Below are 26,645 nucleotides of genomic sequence, written 5' to 3'. Positions count from 1 at the left end.
TGTTCTTCGTTTACGCAGTAGATATAGAAACAGAACAAATTTATGATACAATCCAATACTTGCTTTTTTAATATTTTGATTTTAATGAAATCAAAATTAATTACATTGTAAATATCGTAAATATTCAATGTTTACTTAAACGATCTGTTTGTCTTCGACGAAATTCCAAACATATTGCTACCAACAAAATGTCGACTTATAGGTACAACATTATAAAATTTATAATTCTAAATTTTCCCTCGTAATCAAAGATACAGCGCGCCAATTAAATTTCTACCAAGTTCAAATTATGTCAATATTTCACTTGCATCACTTTCGAAGTAGACGATGAGTATTGCAAGATATTTATAATTCCAAGCTTCCTCTTATAATCAAAGACGCCAAAAAACAAATATATATAATAATTCCAAATTAAAAATGCTGAAAAGCATCCTCCAAAGCATCCATCGCGCGTCGATTAAATCTTCATGAAATTTGAAAATTAAAACTATGCCAATATTCTGTTTGTCTCGTGTTCGAGGTAGACGACGCTATTCTTATCTGCTAGCGGAAATAACTTACCCGACAGCTTCCCTGTAGAAGACGCTGAAGAGCACTATTCCCACCCCCGTGCCGGCTTGCACGACCATCTCGACGAACTCCCGCCGTTTTCTGAAGTAATGGCCCAGCACCAGGTCGGCAGTTTCTCTCACGAGGCCAGCACCGGTGCCCAGTACCACGCCGTAGCTGTTACATTTTGCAAACGGTGAATCGTTTCACTTCGCAGTAGCGAGCACTGGGAATAGCTTAACGATTTGTTAGAAGAGCGAGAGTGGGCAGGATGAAAGAGGAAAAGCGTTAGATACGTTTTCGAGGGCATACGCGAAATACGCGAATCAGAGCCAAGTTTCGAGCCAATTGAGATTTACAAATGTTGGCGAGTTTCCTTGAGATATTGGCAAATTTGAAGCTGCTGATTGATCGTAAAAGATTGAGAGATGTTATCATAGTTTAGGGGGAAAGAAACTAGAGATTTCGAGATTTTCCAGCTGCAGTGGGTAGGATTACGAGGAGGCAGAGTCAGATCTTTTTGCAACTTGTAGGATTTTGCAAGATTCTATTAGAATGTTTTTTTATATTTTACGGATTTTTCGAGATTTTTTAGAACTTTTGTTAAGATTGTTTTAAATTTTGTTTGAGGTGTTAGTAATTTGGTAACGCTGTTTGTCCGATTTCTTTCAAGGGTCGAAGGAATTTTTAATTCAACTAGATTAACTAATTAATTAAAATTTGTATACAATTAATAAAGAAAAAGGAATTTTTTAATACGATTTAAATTTGTGTTAGAGCAAATGTCACTGTCTCTTTATGCCATTTTCAAGGCAAATTAATACTATTGAAGGAAAACAAAATAAAAAATGGAAACTAAATCTCGAGAAATCTTTTCTTTATTCCAATAACTATTCCAATAACAATAAAAAATAAATTAGTTTTTAATACAACATAAAATGCTAGATCATACAAACGACACAAAGTTGACTCTTGATATTTCTTGAAAAAAATTGATATTTCATTGAATAAAAATTTTATACGATCAAAGAGAATCATCTATCAAAACTTTCACATTTCCGCTTTCTGCTTTAATCACGTTGCATCATTTGTTAACGCTATATGTCCCATATATTTCTTCGAACAAATCCTGTTAATTTTTTCTTTTCCTGCAGAGTTCAGGATCTAAGCTTTCAACGAAGACTGATCGTCTTCGATTCGGACATCGAAGGGTCGTATCTCAAGGGAGCCACAGGTCCAACCTTGCTAGTTTCCGCCTATCCCCTATCATTTTTCACTTCCTGGAAAAGCTCAGTTTTGCGTTTCGTACAAGGAAAAAAATATGTCACAATTTTAATCTCTTTTACTTTCGCTTCAAACATTAAACAAAATCTGTGTCTTCATCGCTCTTCAAAAGAAAATCGCACAACGTTTCAGCAAAATACAAACTTGTTAAAATTGGACAAAACGTACATTAATTTTTCGTTAAGTTACTGATTTATTAAAACTGGAAAGAAAGGTAAATTAATTGTTCGTTATGCCGCACTACGTAATTCGCACAGAATCGTGGAAAACGGGAATTTCGTAATCAGCGAAATACGATTCCAGGAAATACGAATTAACTCAGAAGGAATTGTTAAGAAAATTGGAACAAATTTGCCAGAATTCGAGGAAACGTGAATTAATTCGTCAGAATATGAGGAAACGCGAATGGTTTAAGGATTCGAGGAAATGTTGTATAAAATTGAAATCATTTGAATTAATCTTTAGAAGGAATCATGAGTTTCTTACGGATTTCGGCTTCATGTAATCATCCTCTGATGACACTATCATGACGTTGTACGTTATCATTAAAAATAGTAACTTTTCTACTTTTCACCTAACACTGAATAATAATAAAAATAAAAATAAAACATTACATTTACTTGATTTTATTAATCTGTAAGACAAATAAAAAATATGTACTTGGAAGAAATTTCACTAACAATATCATAAACAAAATAAATAATATTAAAAATACAAACATGATTTTGTTTGATGATAATCAGACTGCGAATATTTATACAAATATATACTTTTATGAACATAATTGTAAGTAAAAGATTGTTGTATTGTTTTATTTATTAAAAGATTGTTTTCGAATTTTATAAAAAGCACTATACTTTGAAGTGTTTTATATATTGTGTGACTTAGACGATGTGTCATGAGCTTTCTATGAATGTTTACACTTTTAAGTTTCCCACAAATGCATAAAAGTCGGCAATCTAATGATAGCTTTTAAGCTTAATATAAGAAGATTAAATAAAATATGAGTAAATTCGTGATATGCGTTTCAGAGTTTCTGATTATTTGAAAGAGAGTTGATGAGAGTTAGTATGAGAACGTGGTTGTGTTCTCCAGCGACTTAAAGCGAGATATCGCGAGCGTTTGTTGCGTTTCCACTGAATTATTAATTCTTTACAAGAGTGCGTAGTAACTCTTGGATGGTTCTCAGTGGAAGTTCAAGTAGCTGGAATCGCATAAACTTTAAAAGTTAAAGCGGAATACAGAGAAAAAAGAAAATAAAAACCGGAGATCCGCGAATTAATTATCTTTGAGACTCGGCAAAAAGTTTTTAATTAAATGTACGTTTCAAAAAATTCTTTGAAGTAGAACGAGGACATAAAATAATCGTCATTTTTCATGATTATCTCCTGTTTACGACGAAGAAAGTCGTTTCAAATGCTATTGGAATTAATAAGTATAATAGTTTGAATTAATTCAATCGTTTCCAAAGTCTAAAGATCATCTGAATTTTTGTTTCAAGGAAGCATTGTAGTTTTCACCAACACAGTAATATAATAGAAATAATTCGCATAATATAAAACACATACTTTATGTAAATTTAATATGAAAAGAAATGACAGAGGTATAAATAATTCAACCAGCAATGAATGTATTTGATCATTTTCAAATGTTATATTTCGTTTCTTAATTCTTTAACAATATTCCATAAATATCTTACTATCGTTTTCACGTTATACTAATGTTACGTTTCTTTTTATGTATTCTATAGTAAAGCGTCACTTTTCAACGTCAAGTTTTGAAAATTCAGAAGCAACAAGGAAATTCCTAACTATGATTTTGAATTGTGACTTATTGATTTGGAAAATCTACTTTAAGCAACTTAAAAAGTTGAAAGAAATAATTACAAAATTGCAGAAAATTATAAAGCTTAAAAATCAATTTCAGAATTTTTTCAAAGTATCGTTTATTCCTCTTATCTGATTTATTTCTTGGCTCTGAACATACGCAGCTTATTTACGATATTATGCAATCTATAAATAACCTAACGCAAAACATCTGTCCAAGCTTGTCTTACTCCGATAGCAACGTGTTTCTTAAGTAAATTGGACGAATACGAACTTTGAATCTTGCATCTTGTATCTTTGAAAGAACGAGGCAGTTTGTCACTCACCTGAGGAGGACCTGGTGCAATTCCGCGGCGAACGAGGTGAAGAGCGAGGCCAATGCCAGCACGAGACCGCCGATCACCGCTGTAAGCCTTGTACTTCCACGGCGACACGCGCCAACGACCAAGGGTGCCGATCCACGGGAGACCGCAGTGCTCAATGCGCCAACCCACGCTGAAACGTTAATTCGATGGTTACTTGGAAAAGGCCAAACACGTGGACTGCTTGCTGGAGTTCTTCTCTCCAGTGTATTTATCACGAAGGACAAACGTTGCTCTTCTATTTCCTGGAAACCATGCTTTTCCATCGACTCGAGTTCTTATTACCGGACAATTTTTTATTTTTCCATAAGATAATATATCAACTGTTGAGAGTTTTTAGTTACGGCAAAGGTTTATTGTATCGTTGAGGTAACGAGATTTTAAGATGACGAAGAGAACTCCTTTCAATGGACAAATATTTGGTTTTAGAAGGATTAACGACATGTTACTTGGAGCTTTGTTAGCTCGACACGTTGCTTGCTATTCGCGATTAAGCGAAAGAAAAGTGCGTCAGTTATCGATCGACGTAGTATTATAAAATTAAATAATCTGAACAGGCACGTGTGTTTTAAAATAAATCGTAGGACAAAGAATCGACTAACAATTAATACCGTTTCGATGGTTATTAATCGTAAGAATAGAAATCATCAATAAAAATTCATAAGGCAATGAACATTCGTCAAGCGTTAATTGCTAGCTCATTGTAAAATTAAATAATCCAAACAGCCACGTTTGCTTTGAAATAAATCGTAGGGCGATTATATTAATAAATAATAACCAGGCTACGGACTTTTATGCGAATTCATATTTTTCCCAATATAATTAAAAAGATAGGAGCTGGGTACAAAATTGTTCCACTTACCAGATATTTTACATATTTCTTTTATATTGTATTATCTACATCCTGTGCAATCTTGCACTTTTAAATTTCCTATATAAATGCACGGAATGTATATACAAGTCGGATTCACATTATGATTAGGGTTAAGGGCGTGTAACGAATCTTCATTTGGATTAGACATTGTTGTTATGCAATAGAGAAGATATTTACTAGTACAAATATGATTATTAGTACAAGAGTCATAATTGCAGAATTGACAGGTAACCACGATGATTAGACACTAATGACAATGGTCTTAGGTTTGATAACGAATTCGCGGACAACGGGATAACAAATGTACTTTCTTCCAAAGTCTAAGTCGGACTCGATCTACTTGTTTACGGTACAGGTATTACTAAACTAGCTCTTTGTTAAAACGCAAAATATTCACCAAGCGTAAAGACGCTATGTAACTCGCTAATGAGACCTCACGAGAGAATGACTTTCCGTCACGATGATGCTGCAGAGGAAAACTATGATGGGGTGTGTCTAAGAATACCAGATCATCGGATTCGTCAAGAAAAGCCTTCGTTCGGAAAGTGAGGGAAATTGACATTGCTGTTAATTGGTCAAATTCCATGTTGGTGGTTAGAGAAGGATGCTAGTCTCGAAGGTTGTCGCCTCGAGCCTAAGCTCAATATCACAAATCTCGAACAAATACAATCGGATCGAATGACGACAATTGCTTAATTACGGCTGTGATTAGAATCTAGATTACAATGTTAGGGGATTTTCCCAAAGTTCCAAAGGGAAGGCTTCGGTGTCCTTTCATCTCCGACATATATATAACACGTAAAAATATATCAAATACCAAAGCATAGTATTCATTGTAATATTTAACACGCAATATCTAGATTCCACTTTTTTAATTATCTTCGTAAAAATATGCATAAATATTTGCATAAATATCGGCAGTCTATTAACCAACAACTATATGATCCTGGACGATTTAATAATATCGGTTCATCGCTATAATAAAAATCCATGAGTCGTCGATTTCAGCGCTATTAGACACGAAATACCAAGAAATCTCCGAAACAGCAACCCCCATTCTGTCGGGCGAATAGAAGGGGCGGACATCGAACAATAAAATTCCAAATGGTCCCTGTTGTCCTGCCATGATCCTCCTCGACGTTCCAGCACTCTGTTTGCCCACTTGGCGGAACGATCGCCGTGCGAAATAACCGAGAGGAATTGCCACGATGAGGAGATACAGCTGCTCGCGAGCCTTTTTAATTAATAAGGAGAGCGTAACACGAACGAGCTTGGACCGTTCTTAATTACTCGAATTAACCGTCTGGGTCAGGCCGTCGGCTTCTTAATTAACCGTAGTAAGGACTTAACGTTTCGACGAAGCTTGCGAATCCTATGGATGCCAGTGAAGTTGAGATAGCGTTAAATTTCACGATGCAGTTAGGTGACACTCGTAGGAGCATGTTAGAAGTTGACTTTTAGCTTGTTTCCTAGCATTTGCTGTTGAATCAGAATGTCTTAAGAGAAATAGGGGAACGGAGGAAGTTTGTGATTTCGTTTTGTAGTTAGGTGGCTTTTATTAAAGCCGTAGGTGGATTTTTATTTTGTTTCTCGAAGGAAGATTACATTGGTACATAAATGGAAAGATTCTTGCGGGATTAGTTCGACGAGCTTCGTTATGGGAGTGCAAACGCACGTTAAGTATATAAGTTTGAATAGAAAAGTGGCTTTTCATATGTTCGTATTATGCGTATTCTGCAGTTGCAAATGCAATTTTGCACTCTCGAAGCTTCTGTAAATACATAAAACTCTGTACTCTAGCAATAAGTCTCGATTATCACGATTACATCGGTAAAGTTTGGAACTTGTACCTGAAGATATACACCGATGAAGAAAGCATCATACGTCGCTATGCATATCGACAGTAAGTTAGATCAAATTATATACAGTTACTACAAAAATTATTTGCATATCATTGTACCTATTGCAACACATATGTGCCAATTAATTAGGTCCAAGTATAAGTATACGAAGTTTCATATCATTTAATAGTGTTTTCGTATCACTGCAAAAATTCGATACTATTATATTTAAACTGATATATAGAATATGCTAAAGAAAAGTGCTTCAATGGAAGATAAAGGTATGTGCCAGTGGCATTTTTAGCTACTATAATTCAAGGTATGCAGCCGTGCAACCGTCGAAAATAGGTGCTGAACAAAGACGAGGTCGCAGGGATGCTCATTAACTTTCCAACTTCATCGAGGCCACTCGCTTATCACCGTTATCAGGCAGAGTGTCATATCTCACCGTCTAACTAGAAATCGATAGGGACACGTCGCGGAGTCCGCGCCGGTTTAATACCAACGAAAATTATTGTTCAAGTTATGGCCGTTCGGGTTCCACGGTTCGTTGAAAGAAAAATGGCGGGATAGGACTTTAACGGAGGCACGCCGTGAACAAAGGGAGCACGTTCGAGTCCGCTTGATGAATAATGCAAGAAGCCCGGTCCTTCCTTCGCTTCTGTTCTTTGTGCTTGCAACACTGTCGAGCATCTTGGAATTTTTGAATTTTTCTTCTGCGATCAAATTGATCGAGGTCGGAGAATCGAATGGCTGTTCGTCTCGAGGGATTTTGAACTAGGATTTGCTTTTGAATTCCTGGTGGAAGCATAGGTTTCATCGAGTTTATTATTAGGTTTACGATTTTTTTTTATCCTTTTTAAAGGTTTTCCTATTTCTCCTCTGTCAGTCACATATTTCTTGCTTGGTCGGCTTCTTGTAGTATACGAATATTTTACAACGATTTTTTTTTATAGAATACATTTAGTTTATTGTTAGATTTAGAAATGTTTACTTTTCTTTAGGTTTGCTCTATTTCTTGTTTCATCCTTCGCTACTTAATTCCGTTCGTACAAATTTCATATTTTAATTGCTGATAGTTCTGGTATTTATTTAGTTAATAGAGGTTACATGTACAGCTCAGGAGCTTTTTACAATGTTACACTTTTCTCTGTACTTTGCGGTGTCATAATACATTGTTTGCTCCTATTTCCTGGCCAACTAACTATTCTCGTCGCCTTCGCTATCGTCTCGCGCAATTCTACTTATTCGTATAGTTCATTAGTTCTAATATTAATAAGGAGAAAGATAAGACTGAGCACTTCTTTCATACAATTCTTATATTTCTTCTTTTTTATCAGAACATTTAGAATTATTAGTCCTCTTGTATACGTAAGAAGATGAACAACAAATAGTTGGTATTGCATGTTATTTTGACAAATCGAACTACATTGAGAGATTAGTATTTAAACATAAAATTATACGATTTAACATCTAAATAATTCAATTAAACACCCTCTTACTTTTAATAATCAATCGAATAATTTTTTTGTTATTCTATTCATTGTTTCAAGTAATCTTTATTTATATGGAATATTATCGATTAGATTTCTCTTTTTATCTTTTGTCCTTTACCTTTTACACTGTACGTATGGATATATATATAATTGCGTATATACAGGGTGTTCCAATTTAAACGTCAAAATTTCGGGAACATATAGGGGACTGATAAACTAAAAAAAAAATGTCTTTTAGGGATTTACTCGTTTTTGCTGTATTTTAGAGAAGAAACAGAAACTTCTTCATTTTCATGTGTATTTATTTACACTTCTTTAACGAAGGTGACACTGAATCGTAGCTGCAGTGTATAAAATATCACCGGAGCGATGTCTAACTGCAACTGGAGTGGTCACTGTTTCAACAGCCTTTTTAACAGTATCTTCATTAAATCCATGACAACATAAATAAATAAGCATAAATATAAATAACAAATAAGCATAAGAACTAGAACTTTGTTGTTTCTTCAAAATGCAGCAAAATCGAATAAACTTTTAAAAACTCTCTTTTTCTTATTGTTAAGTTTAAGAACGTTAAGAACTTTTGAAACTTATACCGGCCATATCCTGTAAATTGGGTTTGTACACGTCCTATCAACAAATAAATAAACGAATAACTAAATAAATACTGTTAATTGCGTTTCAAGTAAAATATTCCTCAAACGCCCTCCACAATTTCACTTAGTAAAAATCTTTCCGCAGTAACACATACTGTTTGCCGTATGAACAGCACGTTTACACCAATGACGCACGATTCGCATTCTGTTTGAAATTTTGCCAGCCAACAAAGTTAAAAAGCGTCGTCTCCAGTCGTGCAAAGGTGAGGTTGGAGAAGGGACCGGAAGAGGGGCCGAACCATCCTGAGTCATCAGCTAACAAACGTATTTCGCGGTGCAAACCTGCTAAATCGACGTAACACGTGCATCGCCTTCCAATAATTTTCGATTCGCGCACTTTACGCTCGGACGGTCGTGTAAATGGAAGATTTCACTAACAGGAAACCACCGGCCTCTGATAAAACTTCCATTTAGCGTCCAACGAATAACAACACGCGGATTCGCTCGTAATTATTCGATTTCGATGAACCACGTTGTTGGAATCCGGAACACGCAACTGTTCGCTTGCGTGTAATTAATGATTCGTTGTAATTAATAATGAGTAGATTAAAAGAGGAACTACAGGCACTTTGGAGCGTTTGGAGCGCATGTAAAATGGAATTTCAAGTGTTTGTTTTCGTCTGTGAGAATTTCACGAGTAAAATTACTGGCTCGAATGGAATAATTCTAGGAACATCTTCTTGTCATCCTTTGGACAATACAAGTGAGAATAACGTTCTTAAAAATGAAAATATTCTCGGGAAATGCTTGAGATTTAGAGCATTCTCGAATATTCCAGTACTCTTCGTAATTACTATACTCTGCAAAATTGTAATATTCTCGAACATATTGGTACGTAAACGACAGTTAGATGTTGCATGAAATTTGAAAGCTTTCTGATGTATTTTCCTTATTGCATATCGGATTGAGGTGAAAGATATATTAAAGATATTTTTTTAGCAAACCTTTATGCTACTAAGTAAGGAAAAAGCCCATGAAAATTCCAGTATATAGTTAAGTAACAATTAAAGATTGCATGAAAGTTTGAAAATTGGAATTTAAAACAGAAATTTTTGTTTAACGCACGGTTTTTTAAATATTCTATATTACTTTTATTTTTATTTATTATAAATATTCTATAATATTTTTTTAAATATATATATGTTATATTCTCCAGAATTTTAAATAATTATCAATTAAAAGTTGCGTGAGAGTTTGAAACTGGCCACGGTATTTTCAAAAGGAATATCGTGGTGTATATCGATCTTGAACCCTTTACATCGACAAGTGTCTAATCTCGAGATTTTAATCAATCAGCCAAGGAAAGGTGGATTGGTCACGTACACCGAGTTTCCCTTCGTTTAATCCCATGAACAGGGTTGTCGAATTTGTTACAAGATTTTTCAAAAACGACCGATTAATAGAGCGGAAAACACGAGAGCGTGCTTATCGAACTCAAACACATCGTCATTGAAGTTCTTTAAGTGATAAAACGTTGGATGTAACGCCGATACGCAAACGAATTTCAATCAAAATAATATGGAGTAGCGTAGAAAGCATAAACGACACCTTTAGAAGCCTTGAAATCGACTTTATAAATTTTCTTATCTCTAGAAATTTAGATTTTCGGAAGTTAGACTCCTAAATTTTGTACGTTAATTTTTATTACTTTGGATTAAAATTTTAAGATTAGAACGAACGTAGTAAAGTGGAGATTTGATTAAATCCAGCGATCTTCCTAATTTGTAGAAATTTCACGGAAATTTCGATCCTTAAATTTCTTATATTTAAATCCTTTAATTTAAACCTTTAAAACTGAAATCGACGCAATAAAAATCAAATTTTACTAAATCGGTTAGCTTCGTTCAGTGTTCACAAATTCTGGAATTAATTAGGTTTAGAATCTTTTTATCGAAATTAACGTAAAACGAGCAAACCTGATTAAAATCGATATTTCACTGAAATTAATTCGAAATTAGATGCGAACTGAAAGCAGACATTTTTTATCGAAATGTACAGGCAGGTGCAAATCCGAGAACGCATCTGGTGCCAGCTCTGGTGCTTAGAGCTGGATTACTGAATTTCAGCCCGCCGCCCCTGAAATTAAGGACACGTAATAGCATTATGTCCCTACATATATCACTTAAAAATATAGAACTCAGGAAGTTATTCGAGAATCTGTTTTCCACCTGTGTTCGCAATCTTCTAAGAAGCTTCTCCTGGAACAGATTTACCGCTCTGTGCTACTTTATGACCTCTTCGAATTTGGATAATGTTACGAATTATATAAATGATAATTGCAAGTTAGAAATCATCGAAACAAAATCACGTGGAACACTGAATAGAAGAATAAAAATCTTAGTATTGATACAATTTGAATTGAAGCTTCGTAAAGTTCCAGCGAAGATCAATAAAACCAGTACTATAGAATCATTCAATTAGGTTGGCAAGTAAGTGATTACGGATTTTATCAATACCACCTAATGACAAAATCCGCAATCACTTAGTTGCCAAGCCAATACATACAAGTAACAAAATAATGAAAATGTAAAATCTAATAACTTAACAAGCAATTAAAGCAACAAAAATTCGCTTACACTCTGTTACACGCTTCGTCTACGATGAAAATTTCCAATAAATCTGAAATTAAAAATTCTGTTTTTTCGATAAAATAACATTTTTATATTCCTTACGTTCCTTTATTCGATAGATACAAAATCCGATGTACTTTCCAAAAGTACCGCAACAGCATTTAATAAGATTACAGAGAGAAGCGTTTGAGAGGTAAGTACACAAAATGTTGAATCCGATCATCGAAGCGGATCGTCTGTCTTCGTGAATTTCGGAACGAAAGCTCGCAGGCCATTAAATCGACCGACGAACAGCAAAGTTTCGTCAATGAACGGCCATAGTCGCTTGGAACGTGAAATATCACGGTGATAATTCCGATAAGATTACTCCTTCGACTCTTCCTCCGAGTTTTCTATTAAAAAGTCGCCGTCCTCGTAACTTTTCTACCTGCTGATTTCGAGTTCCTTGCGGCTTCCAGTTGAAATGGAAAAGTAAAAGGGAGAACGATCGAAACCGCGATTGGAGAAAGTCTTCCGATAGCGATACGACTTTGCAAGTGTCATAAAACGAGGAAAAACAATCCGGCGACATGATTTATGGTGTTATAACGTGTTTGGAATAATCGGTTTAAATAAAGTAGAATTGTTAGTGGGATTTTTACGTTGTTTCGAAACTTATTCGAAACGTATCGTTTTCGTATGTTGAAAGATGCGAAAATTGTAAACGATGAAAGAAATATATAATTACTATTTATTTAATGAATTATTCATTGTAAATATAAAAATGTACAAAATCTAATGAAATTCATGACGAATGGTCTTGTAAATTTCTCTAGACATTTGTTATAGTCAGACAAGTTTCCTCGTACTTTTCAACAGTGACGTACGAGTATACATTCGTTTGGAATAATATTTATTCCAAAATAAATTACAACGTAGAATATACTAAATGTATGTGACTAATTCGTGAATATAATTTTCCATGGAAAGAATAAGAAGCTAGAGAAATTTACCGAATGTCCAGCACAAGACAAATTGTAAAGTACAAATTAAATAATTAAAAAAAAAAAAAAAAAAGGAATAAGAAATAGATACTACTAAACCAAACGAATAAGTTTGGAAGAAAGTAGAAATTCCAGCGACAATTGTATATCGTCGAATGTAACGACACTTTGTAATCAAATTCCAAGGACCTCAGGATCTTGGCGATCCAGTATTATCGACCTGCATATCGAGGACGAAGGACAGAAATGTGACGAGAGGCGTAATAGCGCTGCAACGGAGGATTACAGATGATTTACGAGTGGAGAATCTCTCGTCGGTGCTTTGTTATCTCGAACGACAGTTCTGGAAACTCGTGTAGGCTGTATCGTATTAAATAAACGGGGATAAGAGTAGAAGCAGAGAAACGAGTATTCTGAATGCACTCATTAAACTCTTTCACAGGTCCATGACAGGCGAGTCTGTCTCCCATCGGACTCTTTTTCCGCAACTTTCTTTCCTCTACTCTCAACTTTCCTCGCTGCGCGCTTAAGAGGATTCACTCGTCCGTAGATACATGCAGACACTTTGCTCGGAAGAAGTTACTTGTCCTTATTTCCCACCCTCGAATCCTTATTCTTTAAACATCTCATTCGCACTATGCTCTGCAATCTTGATTAGTAGACTGCGAATTTTTATGCAAATTCGTATCTGCTGCGAATTCTCAACTAAATGGCGATCGGTCAGATTCAACCGATCGCTTGATATAGCGAACCTTGAATGAGATTAACGCTCAAAGTGGAGGTAAATTAAATATATCGAGTATTAGTACGGTTTGGCCATTTAACGTGCATTCAAAATGCAAATTTTTTATTTGCACTTTTTAGTATACACGTAGAGTTTGACGTTCTGATGCGGACGATTGTACGGTCTGGTTGAGATTGAATACGAACAGTACGACGCTCTGATGAAGACTGTGGTGGGATGTTGTTGCTACCCTCATCAGAAGCTTCGTCTCGTCCTTACATCCTGACTTTCCGTCTCTGGGTTTTCTCTGGTCTAATTGTACTCTCTGGTATTGCCACCTTGGTATTGTTTACCTTTGCTTTTAGGGTGTTTTTTAGCTTCTTAATGATGTCAACATCGTAAGGTTTACAGCTTGGGGAGATAGGCAATTCGGACTTCCCAAAAAACAGAGATATGTTGTCCGAGTCATAAACTGACGGCCACTCCAAAGCTGAACAGTATCTTGAGGAATACGATCGCAGGAGTAGCACTTTGATGGAAATTTGTTTTATCCATTAAGTATCGTTAAAAGTAACACGAGCCGAATATTTTATATATTTTCTCGTATCATGTGCATTCTATGCGTTTTCGTACCTTGAAATTTCTCGGAAATGCGAGATTGCCGCATATGAAATTTCGTTCGTGTAACGTTTGAATCCCATTTTTAACACATCTGACTATCACTTGACTTTTCAGAAGCCAAACCGATCAACTCCATTTCTCGGAAATTTGTCGATCTTTTTACTTGTATCCGCGATTAGAATAGAATTTTTAAAACAAAAATTTAAGGCGCGACAGCTGATTGTATATAACTTCCACGAATTTATTTATTATTAAAACAGATAACAAAAATATCACTTTTTTCGACTTTTCAATTTATCCAGTTGCACGACATGAGCGACTCGTTTGATGATTAAAGTGCACGGACGCGTCTGTCTCCGATGGATCATCGACTCGCACGCGAATGTTACGTGCTGACATAACTATGGTTATCAGACCACGGGAGAGATTGGCTGAGAGAAACTGAAGTTAACGCTCTTTTAAACGCGGTAGTTTTAAACGCATGAAAAACATGTGTTAAAATGTACACCAAATAAAAAGTATACTATGACGTCTGTGTTGACAGACTGTTAGAATATGTATACTGATTGAATGTCAGAATATGTTTAAACTGATTGAAGGCTCGAAGATGTGCTCTGATGGAAAGCCATATCTGATAAAAATATGTATACCGATAAAAAGCTAGAATATGTATTATAATAATATTCGGAGTATCTGAGCTCTTAAGTTTGTACAGAACACGTGCTGGCGATTGGTTGTTGTTAAAAATTAGTTTTTCAATCGACAGCTCCTTCTCCTGGTTTTAAAGTATCTTTCGAAGATATAAAGCTCATAACACGTTCCAGGCTATTGAGTGCGAAACAAACTAAAAATCTCAAATGCAATTGCTCACGTCCCCTTGATAAATCTTAAGATTCCAACTCAAAAGTAGCTCTCTTTCGTACTGTAAATTTCACCGATGAATACCTCGCGTGGTTCCTTGGTTGTCTCTGATGGAACACACAGCGAATATTTTACTTCAGTGTAACGATCATAGGTACAATTAAGTATAATTAGAAAACCAAGGAAAAAATTTCTTTTGAATTTAATAGAGAATAAAAGTAATAAATGAAAGAAATTGTCCTAAAACATAAAATGACGGGAGTAAAAACGACAAGTTTCGAGGTACGTCTACAAAATGATTGTAAGTTTGTAAGAAGATCATCTTTATGAAAAGGGTTTTATTTACGATTGTTACACATTCAAAATTCATCCAACCTTTACATGCAACTTGTTTTTTAATATCTATATTATCTAAGGAACAAGTCAGAGAAATTTTTATTATTTATTTCTACATTTATTTAACCTTTACCTGTGTTGTTTAAACGTTATTATTAATTGAAAACTTTTTCATCCTCACATTCTTTATTTTTCAACAGCTATATTGCTCAGTATATCTCTTGCATTACATAAACGTCTTACATTACATAAACACTGCGTACATGTAAACTCATATTGCATCCTCGTATCTCCACTTTTCACTAACTATACATTCAAAGGTAGAACTGTGACCACCACAAAAGCCACAAAAATTCAATCAACTCGCTATCTAAAAAAGAATAGTCATTTCATCCTTCCGTGGATCTTTTACCATTCCATGAACCGCAGACGCAGTTCGATACGAAACATGGTTCTCACCAGTTTAGAGGTTTCGCCGCGACGATCGAAAATCGAACATTTTGCACCGGTGGAAAGCGGAAAATATCTCAGCGTTACACGTGTCTACGATTCCGTAATTGATATTTTAATAGAACCACAAAAATTCCCCTTTGCCGACAGAATTTTGTTCGATTAATAATTAGAAGTAAATTTTGCTGAAATATCGATTTCCATCTTAGCGTGTTAATTTAACTTGAAAAACTGAATTCAAACACGCAATTTCTAAACGCGAAGAATGAAAAATCGAAATTTTCCTGAAATTTCGGAAGATTAGGAAGATCACTGGATTTATTAAAATTTCTATTTCAATGTAAAGAATCTAAACTCAAACAATTAAAAATCTACGTTCTTCTGAAATTTCAGCAGATACAATTTGGTCGATCGTAATTGGAAAGTTGTAACATTTAACCACCGCACCAGGTACCAAAATTCATTCACTCCCTACAGGCAACAATCATTTAGATCGCCCATGAACCTCGTGTATGGTTTCAGGAACCGCAAACTCGATACACGAACGCAGTTCCATGCGGAACATCGTTCTCGCTGGTTCGAAGCTTCCGCCGCGAAAATCGAAAATCGAACATTCTGCACCGGTGGAAACCGGGAAATATCTGGCAGGCGAAGAATTTCTCGCGGCACTCGAACTTTCGGACAATGCGGTCTGAATATTACTGCTGTTTCCGGCGGCGACTTCGCCACGGGGATGATTATTATCGCGAACGAACGCTTCTCGAGGAATTGTTTGCCGACTATTTTTTCCTCTTCTTTCCTGATAAAATGGCGGCTTTTATTTCGACGTCGAGTTACCCTCGGGGAATAACAGTCGACGAGGCAAGGTGCTTGATTTACAGTGGAAAATTCAGCAATGGGAAAGCGAGTAAGTTTGAGAAAAGCAGGGTTTGAATCGATGGAGCGACCCAATCGATGGCTTTCGATATTCCTGCTTCGTCAGCGAGACGGCACGCTCATTATGTCACCTCGACGTGGCGGTGTGAGACGGGAATGGCGAGTTTACGAAGTCGAATGAACGCTGATTCTTTTGCAGATGAATGACACAGGGTTGGAATTGCACGCGCCATTCGTGTGCATTCGATTAATTTTATCTTTCTGAGATATTTGTTTAAATGACTGATTTTAATAGAATTTACGGATTAAAATAGATTAAACAGGTTTACAGATTGAATAGAATAATAGATCGCAATAGGATGGAATTTAAATTTCCGAGCAATTTACACTTTATTTATTTAATCGAGTATCGAGAGAATAAAGTTTTTATTGATTATAACATTCCATTAACAAGCTTAATCGATTATCAAGGGAATAGAATTGACATATTTTTAAAGATTTAATTTCTCTTATTAGAAAATCATGATTATAAACTATAGAACTAAGAGAAATCGAATTTCTTATCAAATGCCATTTCTACGCTATTAAGATCTACCTGATGTTCAAAAATAAATAAATAACGATATCTGGTAACACAGTTGAATAAAACAGGAAAAATTTTCATTTAATTTTCGAATCAGTTCTACACAATCTACCTAATTGCCCTGAAGACTTTACATTACTTCACGACGAGGCAAATTGTACTCTATTTCTTTTTCATTCTACGAACTTGCCTCAAGAGAAACAAGTCGAAAACGTCAGTTCCATCGACTGCTCTTCTTCGGTATATTGTAAGGCATTGTGGCGTTTTTGGATTAATTACGTGATTGCGCGATTAATTAATCTGTTCGTTCTTGTCGACCGTTTCAAGCCCCTTTGTTTTCCTATCGCGTTCGTTGGTTTTGTCGGACCAATGACCGCCCGGCCTCTCCACCACCTCTTTCGTTTCTTGCTGCTGTTGGGCAAACAACATGAAATCGATGGAAAATATTTGCGTCGATTAAACGAGATACCAGCAGCTCGTATTTCTCGTTTTACCTCGAAACAGATGTCTTCTTTCCCTGTAGAATATCCTCTAGAGAGGGAGAGAGAGAGAGAGAGAGAGAGAGCGAGAGAGAGAGTTGATCGAAGGCTCTTCGATTAAAACGTTTTGTTCTAATTACGTCGATTCGCGGATCGAATAACTTTTAGACCGAGTATCCACTGAAGATAGTTAAATAACACGAAGTGACATTTCAGACGCTTCATAGTGTGTCGAGCGATGGACAAAAGTAAAAAAAAAAAAAAAAAATGAAGTTTACGAATAACTTTTTATATTTTTGTGTATAATGTTTGTTAAATTTTTTACCAATTTTGTTATAGAAAGCGACGCTTGAAATTTATTGGAATTTTCGGCCCCTTTTTTTGAACGCGTCGCCATTCGCCGATTTTTTATACGTTTAATTTGATTTTTACAAGTTACGTTTAATATTATACTATCTTTCATACTGGCGAGTAATTTTTTTACGAAATTAACTATTCGTCGTAATTTTTATGTTAAACGTTTATCAAGTTCGAATTGAGTTTTTAGGAAAGTACCAGCAAGTACGTCCGTGATTTTTCGAATACTAATCAAGGACACGTTAAACATTATATATTAATATCAAAATTTAGCTGGCCAAACCAGAGAGAATAGTGAAAATCATTGTCAATCCATTTACCGCATCGCGGTGCAAGTCATTATTCAGACCTTTAGTACAGTCTTCATATTTACATAAATATGTTTACATATTTTTATATTTAAAAAAAGACAATAACACGTGACTAGTTGAAAAAAACTATAAGAAACTTCGTAAATTATACAGATGCAAATTTATGATCTTTTTGTCTGAAACCCAGACAATCGAAATGATGGCTACTATTTTTAAAGCGTTTTCGCTAAACTAGTAAGCAAATCTTTCAAACGAAACTTATTCATTTGAGATCAAATTGCAGTAAGAAAAATTGACCGAGAAATTCTTATTAAACGAAAAACAAATATCACCTCTTCTTTTAAAATGAAATTGTACCTCTTTCGATGTATCAATCGACGCATCTTTACATTCTCTTTAAAATGATGTTAAGGGTCTTAGGTCGAAAATTGATTAGTTTACATGTTATGAATTTCATCCCATATGCTCGACACACTGTAGCGTTTGGGTCAACTTTATCGGTCTGGACCTTGTGGGTTTTAACGAGACCTTTTTTAATAACTTTGTTACGACGTGCATGTAACAAGAAAGGCAATAAAAACGGACGGTCAGATCCCAACGACCTTGGAAAAGTAAAATATCGTTCACGATATGATTCTTATCGTTGGGATTCAGATTTATTGGCGACGATATAAAATGGATAAAAATTGGAACGTTGTTAATTGAAGCAGCTTCTATGAAGAAGTAAATTTTAATTTTTTACACAATTTATTATGAACTATGTAACGGGTTCTAACGGTCAGACCCCAACGACTTTGAAAAAGTAAAATATCGTCCACGATATGGTTCTTATCATGGCGATTCAGATTCATTGGCGATGATATAAAATGGATATAAATTGGATGATTGTTAATTGAAGCAGCTTCCACGGAAAAGTCAGTTTTAATTTTTTACACATTGGACATATTGTGAACGAAGTAACAGATCACAAGACACAACGCGTGTTACGTTGTCTGAGCTGGATATATAGGGTTGGCAACTAACTGATTAGGTGGTAATGACAGAATCCGCAATTACTTAGTTGGCAAGCCAATATTTTATTTCCCAGTCGATCACGCTGGTGGCAAATAATTTTCGCCGAATTCATTGACGTAAATACAATATGCAGCAGACAACCTCCTCGCGGTTCATATCGGTACACACGCGGAAACGTTCTCGCCATTTTTTTAAATCTATTTAATTCTTCTCAGGCCGCCTGTTTTTATTACATTTCTCGTTATACGTAATTTGCACTTATGGCAATAGCATTTATCGCAATATGCACACCAGGAAAAAATAATTAGAAGATGCTGCGTTAAAATCTATGAAGCAGATCGACAGATTCATCGGCGTTCGTTTCGGATGTTTCCTTAGGATCCTTCGATGTTTCATTTCGATCGTCTTGTTTTTCGCTTCATTATATCACAGAGACTTCTTTTCCAAGCACAAATTCACTTACCGTTGCTGATAAAAAAGATTCCTATAAATTACTTTTATCACTGTGACATTTCCACGTAGATGTATTTCATAGATACGAGATCGTTTCGTGAGAACAAGGCATCCCACGAAGTGGACTGGTTGCTCCAATTCGCCGATGGCGCTAAAAATGTCCGCACGTTGAATTATTCTCGGCCGATCGAACCACCGGGCTTGGTTACCTGTTGAAGCTGAAACGGACGATCGGTGAAGTCGCCCAGGAAACGCTTTCGAATCGTAAACCCGGCCAATACATATTCATTTTCCGTGTAGTTTTTCTTCGTAAATCGATCGCCACCCTCGAACCATCCGTAGCTGTTACTTCAATTAGTCTGATCGGACATTGGTTCCTTCGTCGCTTTAAAAGAACTGTCATGATTTTACGAGATATAATGAAAAGTAAATGAACGATGAACGAGATTCTGCCAATTTCTTGTAATTTTAATATTTTAGTATTTTCCATTAGCTCTATCGCGGTTGAAAAATTAGGATACTTCTATCGGGATTTGTGTAATCGTTAAATTAGAAAATTGTCATAATTATTTTATTATTTTTCATTAATGTTATAGATCAAACAATTACAATATTTATATCGTGGTTTTGTGTAATCGTTAAATTACTAAATTCTTACAATGCCAGTGTTTTATTATTTTTAATTAATTTTATAGATTAAATCAATTAAAATATTCGTATCGTACTCATAGATTTGCGTAATGAACAAATTTATCAGAAGAACGTTATAATATTACAAGAGTAAGTATTGGTAGTAGCTCTATAGATAAGATTTAAAAAATTGTCGATGGTTTCGTAGAAGAGACAAAACGCGAGGAAACTCAGCGAGATGTAGGAATTAAGAGATTATTGTAATCGAGTTTTGGTAATTTGTGGGACGATGTAATTGAATTCTACGAGACCATCGATCATCGTAATTGGGGTCTACAAAGTGAAGGGTCACGAAGATAATCGAGTTCAGCTAACTCGAAGACCAACGTGTTTGACCTTTATGATTTTAAAGAGTTGCTTGTTTTAACTTTACAGTTGATAATTATTCAGATTGATAATAATAAATATTCGGATGACTTATGCATTCTAGAGTTAGTATATTTGATTTTTAACAATTCGAAAACTATCCTCATATTCTATTTGCACATTTTTTATATTTTTATATTCTGTTCTATTCTAATTGTAGATTTATTAGAATCGTAAATTAAGCGATATTTGCGCCTACGTTACGCGGATATTCTATTAGGTTGTCCGGAAAGTGTCTTTCTTTCGCAAACGTGTTTTTTACAACAGTGCACCTTCGTACAAACGTGAAACCAAGTCAGTGAAATGTCGCGGTGTTTATCTCAACAGAACAAAATGGATCGTACGTAATTCGAAAAAATAATATAAAACAAAAAACGTCGTGCGTCTGTTATTTCCTCATAAAACGAAAGAAACTTCTCCGACAACTTAATACTTGTGTTTTGTTTCGGTGTTGCGTGAATATTTTAAATTAAACTTTGTTTCTTCGGGGCATATTGGAAACAATTTTAAATCTGACAACCACAAATACAGTGTCGGTCAGAAGAAAGTTGAGAAGATGAGCGATATGACAATGTACCATGATTCTACGAAATGGAATTATATTTGACAAGAGCAATCGACGAGTATAATATCCCAAAATAAGCGATTATCAGAGACATGAAAATTGTTTAATAGCAGCGTGGAAGTTATTTATTTAGGTTGAGTAGTAAGCTCGTTCACGTTTTCTTCAAATAATATACAAAGCGTTATGTCTTTCATATAAAATTTCTCTAGTAATTTATTTCTTTATAAAAATGCATATTAAAATTATTTGTCTTCTCCATCCATAACATGCGATTTTTCAATATGGCCATCGTTCGTGATAAAACAATTAAGTTTACAAATTCCAAATTATTTAAATCTAAAGTCTATATCCTTAAAATCTAGTCGCCTAACGCGCTACGCTAACAGCGATAAATATACGTTTGTCTTGCATAAAAAAAATTCAAACAGCTATATCTTTACATTCTTCAAATAGTTTTATAACGCTCTTCTCAGTGTACCTCACCGACGAGAGCTGAACGAATTTATTATCGAACCCAATACTTGTAACGTACCAATTTCGAACTTTCTTTCGTCGACCACTTATGCCATCTGATAGAATTCTAATTTAATTCTCCTATTGAAGAAAGATTTCACAAACTTCGATACTTCACAGAATTCACGAATCTGTATTTGCCCCTTCCATCCACAGTAATCGATATCACGGCGTACGAATAAGCTCGATAATGAAAAATATTTGAAACGACGCGGAAAATAACGCTTATTCAACGGTACTTTCCAACATGGGCCATTAGTTGAAAGTTTTGATTGCGGCCTGGCCGTATTCACGCCTCGTGCACGGCCAACACGCGGCTCACAGTCGGCAAAGCTTTCCCGGAAGTGGAACAAGATTTACTGACCGCTATGTTCTTCGGTCGTGGCAACTTTCGACGATCGCTCGTGGCTATTGTTTCGCGGCCTGGCCAGATTGCATAGAAAACCGGCCTCGGGATTCGTGGCACGATACTTCGATAACGAGATGCCGAAGAGGACATATGAACCTAATCACGATACGTTGAACTTCCGGTGTGCTTGAAAAAAGTTTGGTGAAACTTTGGATTCTATTTGAAAAATAGCTTGGAACACTATTTTTTGAAATCTTTGTTCATTTGTTTGTTTGATTAAATTTCAAAAATTGTTATTTGTTTATCGACGTAAGATTAGATTTTCTATACTTAAAATTGCGTATGTGTTTGTTCGTTGTCGATATGAAATTATAATTCTTTGCTTGGAAAGTTGGTTTTGCTGACCAAGAATTGGTTTTTGACGCCATCTGATATAAGATTAGATTTTCTACTGAAATATTAATATTCGTTTGGTTTCCTCGATATAAGATTACTTTTTTTTTTAGTGAAAATAACATTTGTTTGTTTGTCTTCGATATCAGAGTAAATTTTCTATTGTACGGGTTTACTTGGAGATTACGTAGAGGCTCGATGTACGGAAGATATTTATCGATTATGCAGGGAATAAAATCCAATTTTGTATTTTACAAAATACACAATTTAAAGGAATTTCGTGACATCCATTTATGTAAAAACAATTATGTAAAAAAACGTTTCTCCATGTTTAATTGCTCGACTGACAATTGATATGAAAATATCGAGCATGCAGGGAATATTGCAGTGAAAATATAGAGTAAAGTAAAAGTACAGAAGAAACAGCTGAAATAAAAATATAGAAGAGAACAAAGTAATATATAAATATATAAAGGAACGCATACATGTGAATCGATACGAAACTCGTTATTAATAATTTAGAAAAGAAAGTTGGAGTTTAAGTATAAGTTTGTTGGAGTTTTAATAGAATAAAATAAGCAAATGAAACGAGAAAAGGTATTATAAGCTTTTGGTTACTTTAGCCAGCTTCTCAGAACAAATCTATGAGTTTACTTTTGTCGTGGAAACACAGTTACGAGTTTTCCTCAACAAATTTAACGACAATTTCATTCCCTGCTTAATAATATTTCCAAGATTGGTCGATTCGATGTCTCTCGTTTAAACAATTTCAATTTCACTGAATATCGTGCACCTGGAAAATTATTCTGGCCGTTCTCCAAAAGTCCCTGAAGTCTCCAACCCCTGGCTCTTTATCTACAAGATTCAGTGCTTAAACGCGCGTAACTAACAGAATTTCATATAAAATGAAATTCGAAGCTTGGTTTGTTCGAACATTATCGAAAAGCCGTAGATTTAATATATTTTGAAATCAAAGAACATGTAGTTCAAAATAGTTAGAAATGACAAATTTATTGACTTGAGATATGTTTCGATACACAAGATTCATACATTCGAAATATTCAGGAATTAATCAGTTCAAAAAATCATTGATCAGTTTTGATTGACAAAAGGAGAGAAATATCTTAATTCCATTATCAAGAAAAATTCCTCCCTTCTCCTCGAAACCAGAATTTTTATAGGCTTTCTAATATATATTATTACGATCAACAATCTATTTATTAGAATAAATGGACTAACAAAACAACCGTCATTAGAAAGAGAAAGAAATGTTTAGAAGAAACAAGTGTTTGTAACAAGGCTCGCACTGATTTGACTGTCTTTGGAGTTGTAGAGAAATTTGTCTTTCGTTTGTCGTCGACAATAGAATCTCATGTTCAACTTCTTTTTGGAAAGTTTATAACGAAACGAGAACCCAATAATTTGAACAATGAAATAATTCAATATGTAATTCAACGACTTGAACGATAAAATATCAGAAAGAAAGACATCATCGAAAATAAACAACAAACCCTCGTCTCCAATTATATCAAAGAATTATCCTCATAATTATGTCAAGCATGATCGAATGAGTAATAATAATATCAACGATACAGTATCTGCATAAAGAAGTTAACAAAAATATTTGACAATGTTTCCAATTGAAGATTCAGCGGATGATATCTCTTCGCGCCAAAAATGAAACATTCATAGGGTGATACTGAAACAAATAATGGATAATGAAATACATAAATAACTAACAAATTCATTGCCAATGAAAATTGTAATACCAATGTGTACTAATTGTAAAACAAAATAATTAACGTAATAATACATCTAGTATAATAATATACCTAGTATTATATTATATATTAATAATATACGTATGCCATGAATAAAATAACAAATAAGCCAGTAAAATGCAAAGCAGAGCAGAAAGGAAATTGCGAAAACGGAAAGCCAGTAAAATTAGAGACACGTCTGCAAAATTCGCGTTCTCAACGTCGAGTTTCATATTCTTGCTTGGACGTAACGAACACGGACGGAGTAACGGGAAAAATTAGGGATCGCCACGAACTGCAGGTTTTAAATTGCAAATTAACAGCGTTTCCCAGGGTTGTCGTGAGCGGTGCGGTAGCCTCCACGTATAATTCAATGAAGAAACAGTTAAAATTTATGGCCTAGACGTTGTTCCGCGCTGCGAGTTATACTATACATGCGTGTTAGCCTGCAAGATTCATAGCTAGCGCAACGGTTATGGTTTAACAGCAGAAAATGCTGGATCTTGTAGTTTGTTATCGTCTAAAGTTCAATAATTCTATCGACGATTATTTCGGCGAGCTGAGAATCATAATTACGTAAGTGAGCTCTCAGCTGTCTTCTTATAAAGCGGCGTTCTAAGTTCGTTGTTATGGAAAATTCATTATGTTTTTTCAAGCCATGCAAACCTGTCGCAGCAGAGAACAAAGTTAAAACACAATTGATCGTTGTTTTAAGGGCCGATACACCTAGAAATTGAAATACACGATTAATATCAAAATTCTCCAAATCTTAATTTTCAATCTATCTTTTGTGACATGTTTGTATAATATTATATAAGAGAAGAAATAATTGCGAAGAGAAATTGGAATGGAGAATTGGGATAAAGGTATATTAGAATTGGAACAGAATTCTGTTTGCTTTGCAAAGCAAATTTTACGAGATTTCTTCACGAGAGAATTTTTATAATATGAAATTTCTGAGAGATGATAATTATTGAAAGGATTGTTTGGTTCTAGTGTAGTATAAAGTGTTAATACACGCTTTAACTGCGAACGAATTAAGTATGAAAACATGTGTAATGATTAAATGAAAGAAGAGATTGTTGTGAGGAAAAACGAGGGTAAGAAGTAAAGTAGAATTTGATTTGCTCACGAAAGAAACACCAAAGATGATTTTATTCTGACGCAATGGATATAAAATACCAATAAAATACAACAATATAGCGACGAGTAACTAAAATAAAGCAGAGAAATATATATATGTATATGAGTAGATATATAAGTTCGAAGCTACAAATGAAATATATACATTTAGCGATTACCAAAAATTTGGACGTTTTATTTTTATAAAGAATTTTTCCTTTATTTTACATTTTTCAAGAATTAAATCGTTGATGATAAAACCTTACATCATTAATTTTTAAATATGTATTTATAGAATTAAATTAGCTATGATATCTAAACATCTAAATGTCAGAGATCAAATGATCTTTCGAGATAATAATCGTTTTATTAGCTTTTTCTTCTCCCTATTTTAAAATTAAAATCTTCAGTTTATCACATTGGAAGCGATATCTCTGTATATGTTAGGTTGTCCGAAAAGTTTCTTTCGTTTTATAAGGAAATAATAGACGCACGATGTTTTTTAATAGAAATAGAAATGGATCATACTTAATTCAATAAAATAATATAAAACAGAAATTGTTGTTCATCTGTTATCACCTTATGACAACCTAATACTTTTACTGTTCAACAAAACAGGTAATAATAATTCCTTACCTATCTAGGTAACCATTGTACAGAGATAAGTGGTCGTTAATTAAATCCATACAAAAGAAGATAATAATTTCAGTTTTACGTAGTTGCTGAAAACTTTTTCCCTGATATTAGCTTCGCAACTGTCTGAATCTACAGCAAATGAATGAAACGAGGAAATGTTTGCTGACTAACAAAAAACCGCCTCCCTATAACGAGATAAAAATACGTAACCAGAGGTTCGGTGATGTAGAGATATCAACGCGCTATAACATTCGGAAATCAATCGTCATCATTAAAATACGCGAACACAAGCGTGAATAATTTTATCCGGTTCATGTTTCAGATATTTCATGGACGTTATATAATTGTAAAAAAATCAGAATTTAGAACGTTTCGTATAAATTCGAATTCTGGTCAAGCCTGAAATTGATATCAAAAATTTATGTCGCTAATAGGAATCAGTTTTGCTACAAATCCTGGCGGAAAAAGAGCAGCGAGAAGAAAATGTCCGCTCGTTAAACGCTCGAACGACCAAATAATCGAATGTTTTTGTGAATTTAATCAACGCGAAATTGCATGACATACTTTCGAATCGATATAAAAGGAACAAAAGGAACGTTGTAGATAAAATGTTTGCTTTGCAACGTTTGTCTTGTTTTCATTTAATTTTTTTTTTTTTTTCGATAAAAATCCACCTGGATATAGGAACTGTCTCTTGTCTTTTATACAAAAACAGAGCTTCGTAATATTCAGATAACAATGTAGG

At 34.6% G+C, this 26,645-nt stretch overlaps 1 protein-coding gene across 5 annotated transcripts in view; it reads right to left on the bottom strand.

The window, feature by feature from the left end:
- The window catches only part of LOC117239573 (monocarboxylate transporter 10-like), a 300,758-nt gene that overhangs the window by 25,131 nt on the left and 248,982 nt on the right, over positions 1 to 26,645 (bottom strand). For all 5 annotated transcript variants that reach the window (XM_033505257.1, XM_033505258.1, XM_033505261.1 and 2 more), the window contains 2 exons: positions 3,986 to 4,154; positions 562 to 726 (listed from right to left, as the gene is read on the bottom strand). In XM_033505257.1, coding sequence (XP_033361148.1) covers positions 562 to 726; positions 3,986 to 4,154 — 334 coding nt within the window. The remainder of the gene's footprint in view (positions 1 to 561; positions 727 to 3,985; positions 4,155 to 26,645) is intronic.

Source organism: Bombus vosnesenskii, unplaced genomic scaffold (assembly GCF_011952255.1).
Source record: "Bombus vosnesenskii isolate JDL3184/JDL3185 unplaced genomic scaffold, Bvos_JDL3184-5_v1.1 scf7180000014105, whole genome shotgun sequence".
Taxonomy (NCBI): domain Eukaryota; kingdom Metazoa; phylum Arthropoda; class Insecta; order Hymenoptera; family Apidae; genus Bombus; species Bombus vosnesenskii.
The sequence above is the reverse complement of the archived record's forward strand: the minus strand, read 5'-3'. Positions and strand labels throughout refer to the sequence as shown.